This window comes from Sarcophilus harrisii, chromosome 2 (assembly GCF_902635505.1).
Source record: "Sarcophilus harrisii chromosome 2, mSarHar1.11, whole genome shotgun sequence".
NCBI classification, from domain to species: Eukaryota; Metazoa; Chordata; class Mammalia; order Dasyuromorphia; family Dasyuridae; genus Sarcophilus; species Sarcophilus harrisii.
The window spans coordinates 414,958,825-414,966,847 of NC_045427.1; the positions used below are offsets into that span (position 1 = coordinate 414,958,825).

The 8,023-nt window shown below is 35.6% G+C and overlaps 1 protein-coding gene across 1 annotated transcript in view; it reads right to left on the reverse strand.

Annotated features, from left to right (window-relative positions):
* SPINK5 (serine peptidase inhibitor Kazal type 5) overlaps positions 1-3,392 on the reverse strand; it is a 59,072-nt gene extending 55,680 nt beyond the window's left edge. The window contains exon 1 of the mRNA XM_031953711.1: positions 3,260-3,392. Within this exon, the coding sequence (XP_031809571.1) occupies positions 3,260-3,368 (109 nt within the window). The 5' untranslated portion in view covers positions 3,369-3,392. The remainder of the gene's footprint in view (positions 1-3,259) is intronic.
* Positions 3,393-8,023: the final 4,631 nt, after the last annotated feature.

An 8,023-nucleotide genomic window follows, 5' to 3' on the forward strand; every position in this document is an offset into this window, starting at 1 on the left:
AAGCATATGATGGCCTGTAGGTTCCAAGCTCAAAGCTCACTCCAAATATCTATTTCCTACCTACACATAAAGGACAGCCACATGACAGAGTGGATACTACTGAGCCTGGAGTCAGGAAGACTCATCTTCCTGAGTTTAAATCCAGCCTCAGACACTTACTAACTGGGTGACCTGGGAGGATCACTTAACCTCAATTAACTCAGCTAATTTATTTGTAAAATGAGCTGAAGAAAGAAATGGCAAACCACTCCAGTATCTTAGTCAAGAAAATCCCAAATAGGGTCATGAAAAATTGGACATAACTGAACAACAAAACCTAGACTTAAGATAGCCTCTGTTTAATTTAATTTTAATTTAATTTAATATATATTCTAAATTCACCTAGGCCTCTTTCCTAATTGAAGTTTTATCAACCCTAGATCTATTCACTATTAAGCAAAGTAATGTGACATAGAGAAAAGTGGAGAAGACTCAGAGTTAACAATGCTGGGTCCAAATCCTTTTTCATAAACTTCCTAGTCCAATAAATGTAGTAAAGACATTTAATTTCCAGATCCATAAAAGGAACATAATGACACTTGTAATATATACTTTTCAAGATTATTAAGCCTTGTAAAGCTTAAAATACTAGATAAAGACAGTTATTATTAAATAAGGCTACTACAAAGCACGGGGTTTCTTTGCCCTTTATTTGAGTAAAGTGTGTCAGACTTGGAGTCAAAAAAAAAACTAGTTCTATTTCTGAATTTACCATGGACTAAGTGACCTTGAACAAGTGACTACTACCCACACTCTTAGTTTGTCCCTTGAGAAAATTGTACCTTGCTTCTGCTCTGACTTGTATAAAAAATTTGAATAATAATACCAATTCTCCTTTCTTTAGTGTTTTAGTTTAAGATTCACAGAATACTTTTTTCATATCTCCATATAGGTATATCCCCTTTGTATTAAGAGGCTTTTTACTATAGTTACGAAGCTAATAAGGGATAAAATTTTCAGGACTGTATGTCAACAAACATGTCTGTCACTTCATTGATGTCTATCTCAGTTTCTCCAACTATAAAATGGAGATAATAATACCTACCTTTTAGAATTGTTGTGAAAATAAAATGAAATAGTATTTGTAAAAAATTTTTGCTTTGCAAATATTAAAGCACTACAAAAGTACTTGTTATCATCATTGCCATCATTCCTAGAACCCAGATGTCTTAACTTCTAGTCCAGTCCTCTTTTAACCAGGCTGATGAAATTTGGCTTTCTTTGGAAGAACAGCAGAACCAGAATAGCGGTATCTAGTCCTACATCTTAACACAAGCAATTGTTTGTGCTTCGAGGTGAGCTCTCCAGATGAGCCCTGACACCATACTCACTCAACTCTCCTAAGGTTCCCATTGGCAGAAAAATTTTAAAAGGCAAGGAGGGCAAAACTTCAAAAGAAATAAAAGATATACAAAATGGGGAAGGCAGAGATGTTCTCAGGACACTCTAGCCCCTTAATAGGAACTGGCTTGTTTCCCAAGTTTTATCCTGCTTTATTATGAGAATTCCATAAACTGTAATTATAATTTTTACATTTCTAGATTTATATATTAGACTTATATCAAACCTAGTATTTTAATCCATTATTCTGATCATCATTTCATAAGAATAACTGCACTAGTCATTTTTCAGGATTGTGACAGAGAAAATACGTTGTAACCTTTAAAGTATTCTAGCAATATAATTTACTAGTACTACTAGTTCTAGTGATAGTCTGAAGATAGTTAATGGCATTTGTTCTGATTTTTAAAAGATTGGCAGAAATTCAATATTTTCCTTAGGTCCTCCATTTTTTTCAGAATGGGAGAATGTAATGCTGCCCCAGGAGAGGCATCATCTGTCTCACCACATTTCGCCACAATGCTTCACATTTTCTGAGTGCTTAAAATTGTGACATATCCTACTTTGTCTATTCCTTTTTACTGTAGACCAATCTTTCCTATCCCCAGGATGATACTTCAGAAGGATAGCTGCTACCCTACCCCCTACTTTCTGTAACATCATGGGCATGATTTAGCATCTACTTCAAGGTATGGGCAACATCCTCTTCCTGATCACCAATAATCTCTGAATCAGACCTAATTCTAGAACCATTTGATGATCTTTTATTTTCCTGTTGGTGAAAAAGATAGCCAAGGAGAGAGATAACAACATTAAAAAATATTGAAAAGGCATTTGACAGTAAGCAGAATATTCTATACAAGGTCTAAAGGAAAATCATAGAAAGGGAAGAAAAGAGAAGAGAAAGAATGGAGAGAAGAGAGGTGGGAGAGCAGAGGAGAGAAGAAAAGAAAGAAAAGGGGAAGAGAGGAAAGCAGAGGAGAACACAGAACACAGAAGAGCAGAAAAGAGGAGAGGAGAGGAAGAAATAAGAGAGAAATGTGGAACTAGAACCCATGTTTTCTGATTCCCCACTTGATCTCTCTTTCCTATTCTATTTATATTGTACAACAGTACAAAACCCTTTATTCTAGGGAAGAAGCCACCATCTGTTTGGGATGTGCTACTTGGGCATGATCTCAAACAAGTCATCTGTCATGGAAATAAAAGAATGCGAAAATGGAAATGAAAGAAGAGAAAAGAAAAAAGAGAAAAGCAAAGAAAATGAAAAGAAAAGGAAAAAGAAGAAAATAAGAGAAAGGAAAGGAAAAGAAAAAAAGAAAAAAATTACTTGCCACATCTTCTCCTTACCCTTCCCTGCCAAACAAATAAAAATATAAACTACTCTCATATTTTTAATCCCTCTGTTTCTGATAGAATTAAATTTAATATTTACTTAGGATGTGGCCAATTCTGAAAAATAACTACAAGAGCTTTTGAGGACCAGTGAATGACTTTTAAAGAATGAATAATCCAGTGGAACAGGATAAAACATACAGGGTCAAAGGTCTAAAAACTTAGATTCTAAGCCTGGCTTTGCTGCTGGCTAACTGAGTGACCTTGGGTGATTCAGTTCAACCAACAATCTCTCCTCCCTAGATCTCTGAATGATACTCTGTCAAAGAAGGGGCTTGACTAGATAATAGCAACTGCTGACATCCATGTGGCACCTTAAGATTTGCAAAACATTTAAGATGAATGAGCTCACTGGATCTTCACAACAAGCTTAACATTTTCCAGCTCTATGATAAAAATAAAGAAATTTCTTTAAGTGGTCCTATAGAGGGAAACCCTATCTTGAGTAGACAGAACTGCAGGTGGCAGGCAATTAAGCACTCACCTGGGATGGAGCCCAAGACCAGGATGAGTAGAACACACAGAGCTGAACTTTTCATTGTCAAGACAGATCTTGCAAGACAGCATCTATGAGTCGACTCGGCACATTGCATCGCTAACCGGATGCTCTGACAGGAAACAAGGCCGATGGGGAGTCAATTATTTTATACAAGAGTAGCTCCACCCCCCCCCCCGGGGTTGCACCATCCTTCCTCTGAAAGCCATCATTAACAATATAAACCAGTTTGTTGAGAGCAGTGCTGATGAATGTGCACAGCAGTTTCCATGGCATAGGACATATTTGAGATCATGCCCAATTAGTACATCCCAAACAGATAGTGGTTACTTCCCTGAAATGGAGGGATTTTGTACTATTGAACAATATATAGTAGGAAAGAAACCTGAACTGGGAGTCAGGAGACCTGCATTCTAATCCCACATTTCCTACCAACTTGACAAGTGTTAATAGAGCAAACCACTCTTGAAGATCCAATTTTCTCATATTTAAAATGAAGGGATGCCCTATGGTTTACATTTCACCTATATACTGGGTCTGACTTTGGGCTAGAAAAAATCCCAGAATTTAAGAGAAAGAACAAAAAAGAAAAAGAATAAGGTTACTCAGTGGGTGCCATTGACTCTATCTACCACTCATTGTGAGAATTAGAAAATGTGAGAGCTGGAGAGCCTTAAAACATTAAGTTTTAGACTTGGAAGAGACCTTTGAACATAGAATGTAAAACCTATAAGGGACATGAGAACATAAAGTAAAAACTAGAAGAGGCTTTAGAACATAGAATGTCAGCACTAGATGAAAACATAGAATGTTATATTTAAAAGGACCTTCAGAACATAGAATGTCAGTTCTGAAAGGAAATAGCAATATAAGATATCAGAGCTAGAAATGGCACTAGTGATTAAATAATTGTCAGCAAGAAGAAAGACTTGTTCAGATTAATACCATAATAAGTATAGTATTAGAATTCAGATCTCCAGATTCAAAAACTAGTTCTCTCCCACTCTATAGTGTCTTTCTCTTATAAAATATGCAACTTTATTTCATTTAAAAGTACTCTCACAAACTTGAATTTGCCCTCCTTAAATAGGATATTGCCTAAGTGATAAGACTCTCACTTTGACCAGCCTATGTTTCCACTAAACTAGTAACTGAGGAATGCCAGTGGAATCACTGTTGAAGCTCAGGTTGGTATAATAGAAAGTTTTCTAGTCTGGGAGTCAGGACACTGGAGTCCTATCTCTGCCATTAATTTACTTATGTACTCTGGAGCATGTCTATTTTCTGGATTTCTGTTTCCTCCTTTGTCTTCCACTAAAAATGAAGGATTCAATCTCTGATACTCTATTTTTCAGAATATCTCTGAAAAATCTCTGAGCTCTCTTATGTGATGTTCCAAGACCTTTTCTAGCTCTGACAATTTGTATTCTATAATCGCATTTGTATAATCTCTAAGTTCATTTCCAGTTTTCAGTCACTGGTGAAGTCAACTCTGGAAATGGGTAGGTAAGGAGGAATGTTTTTACTTCTATACCATCCTGATCTATTTTTTCTAAATCTTAAAACACCACATTATCCTTATTCAAATCTTTATCCTAAAGCCATACTTTAAGTCCTGGACAAATGTTTCTGACCCTTGGCAAAACAAATATATTTTGTTTCTTAAATGCTAGCGGTTGAATGCTTATGAAACTACATTTTCTTGTTGGAATTGGTTGAATCTGCTCATAAGAAACTCTTCACCACCACCAAGATGTAGCTCACACCAACCCATTTCTAATGAGGGAAGCCATTTCTAAGAGGAGGGCAGAGCCAATGGCTGTGAGATGATTGACTGGCTGAAGAATCTAAGTTATGAGGAAAGATTGTGGGAGTTGCTTTTCTTCTGACTGGAATAGAAGATGTAAATGCCTTTTAAATTTGAAAAATAAGCAGAAAAATTGTTTTTAAATAGACCAAAGTAAGATATTCTTCTCAGAAAAATGAATAAGTGGGAGAATACTTAGGGAATTTACCTATTAGAAGGATGGCCAGATTGACCATACTTCTGAGGTTCTTTCCATTTTAGCTCAGGAATGCTGTGGGTCTAGAGTTGAATCACTCAGTACTCTGCTAATCTTTTTGTGAGCCTGGAAATCCCAGGGATGGAATGGAGACTCTGGAGTACTGGGAGGTGGTTAGGGTCAAAATCAGGGTCAGGTTTAGGGAGTAGTCATGGCAGATGTTAAATGTCAGGATACTGAGCAAGACCCCCTTTGCTTCATCAAAGAGGGGATTTACAAAATGGTAAATTACAAACTGAACTGATTCAAGGCAGACAGGATCTTCAAAGATACATAACACAATCTTAACTTGAATAGGACCCTTCTTTACAAAAATCCTGACACTTCATCATGATCTCTAGTTCCATAGTCTGTGTGTTCTACTCCATTCACCCCTGTTCTGATCTTGCCTTCCTTCCTTCATGGTTGTAGTCACAAAACTATAGCTAAAAGGAACCTAAAAAGTTATCTAATCCAACTCCTTCACTTTACAAAATGAAAAACTGACACCCAAAGAAGTTAAGAAACTTACCCAAAACTCCATAGGTGGAAAATAGAAAGGTCTGTATTTGAATCAAGGTCCTTCCTTTAACTATAGGTCCACTAACCTTTTTGTTGTACCATGCCACAATCTTACCCTTCACTCCTGAATCTCTTGCCCCTTTATTCTTCCTACTGTTCTCTCCTTACTATTCCTCAGCCCTGGATCAACCCCAATTGCTCCTGTCCCTACTGCTGAACCAATGGATTTAATTCAATAAGACATGAACTTGTTGACTACTACAAATTTTTATTGTCCGCTCTCAACTAGACCTGTGTAGGAATCCTTCTATTTATCTCTGAGTGACTCTGTTAGGTTTTCTACAATAGATTAGCCTTCCAACTCTATTCCCATTCTTTGTCTCTTAGCAGATGACCTTTCCTTCTATTCCCAGAGGAAGAAAAGGGAGGGAGGGGAGAAGAAGGCATGTTATAATGGATGGAGATAGTCTTGAAGCCAGGAAGACCTAAGTTCAAATCCTATTTCTAAAAGAAACTAGCTAAGTGACACTGGGTCAGTCACATAATCTTTTCATGCTCTTAACAACCCTCTAAGATGTAAGTTGCAAAAAAAGACAATAATCAGCATTAGTAGAGAGGGATTTCCTTATTGAGAAGTTCCCTAAATCAATTAAATTAAAACCTTCATCTAACTATCTATCTATCTATCTAAATGTGTGTATATGTGTATATATATAATATATGGCATATATATGTATAATGACTATATTTTGTTTCTCCATCAAAGATATATATGTATATATAATATATACACATATGTATGTGTCTATGTAAATATATGTATGTATGTATATATGTATGTGTTTTGGGAAAACTAGGTATTCTGAAGTTGGGAATTAAGAGGTACTGTATTCCACACATGACTTACCACTTCTACAAAGTCATGGGGACCAGGTATGGATAAATACACATATACATGAATATATATAAAAATATAATATATATATATATATATATATATATATATATATATATATATAAAATGCTCACTATGTATAAAGTACAGTGCGAAGTACTAGGGATTCAAGTTAAAAAAAAAAATATGAAACACTCTGTTCTCAAAGAGTTCATATTCCAAAAGAGGAGAAAACCTATATGGAAGGTTTTAGCTACGAATCATATGGAAAAGTCTTATGGTCCTTATGGTATAGCAACAAAGCAGATGGCAATGCCTCTCCTTTAATATCATTTCTACTGATAAAATCATTTAGTTTCTGATGAACCATTTGACAGTACAAGATTTTAGATACAAGAACTTTCTTTTCTGGATCTTAAATATATGTGCCTGGTTGTCAGGCCACATATCCAGAGGAGTTACTTCCAGGATGATGGTTACATGCATGTACTGAGCCCAAAGTCTTGCTTTGGATGTATATATGCATATATGTAATATTATGTCCAGCCTAATATCTCATTTGAGCTGCAGTTACCCACATATCCAATTGACTACTAAACATCTCCACTTGATTTTCTTACCATCCCCACCCAATTCAACTAAAATTTCATAACTAAAATTTTCATAACTAAAATCATCATCTCTTCCCCATCCTATTTCCTCACAAGAAAAAAATCTGCTGCTCCCTTCAAATTTCTTATTTATGATGATGCTACTTTTTTTTGTCATTTATATTCAAAAATCAAAGTAATCAATTCTTACTTCCACTTCTCAAATCCTATTGGTTGCAAAGTCCTATCGATTCTACTATCTCATCTTTCATATGTTCTCTCTTATCTCACATGGCTACCACTCTTATTAGGCCCTTATTACCTCTTTTCTGAATCATTGCTATAGTCTCCTAATTGGAGGCTTACCTCCTTGTCTCTCATCTCTTTCCTTTACACAGCTGCTAAGATAATTTGCTAAGGCATCAGTTTGACCATATCATTCCTCTAATTAAAAACTTTCAGCATATCTTTATTACCTCTAGGTTAAAACACAAAATCATTAATTGGGTTTTTAAAGACTCCCCCCACAGATTAACAAAGAGCTACCTTTTCAACCTTATTGCTCCTACTGCCCTTCTTATGTTCTATAATTAACCAAATTGTTAGCAAAATTGATAAATGATTCTAGCCACTTGATTATTTTTGCTGTGTATTTATATATACTAAATTTTATAGCCTATAGTATTGTATTAATTTCTCCTAT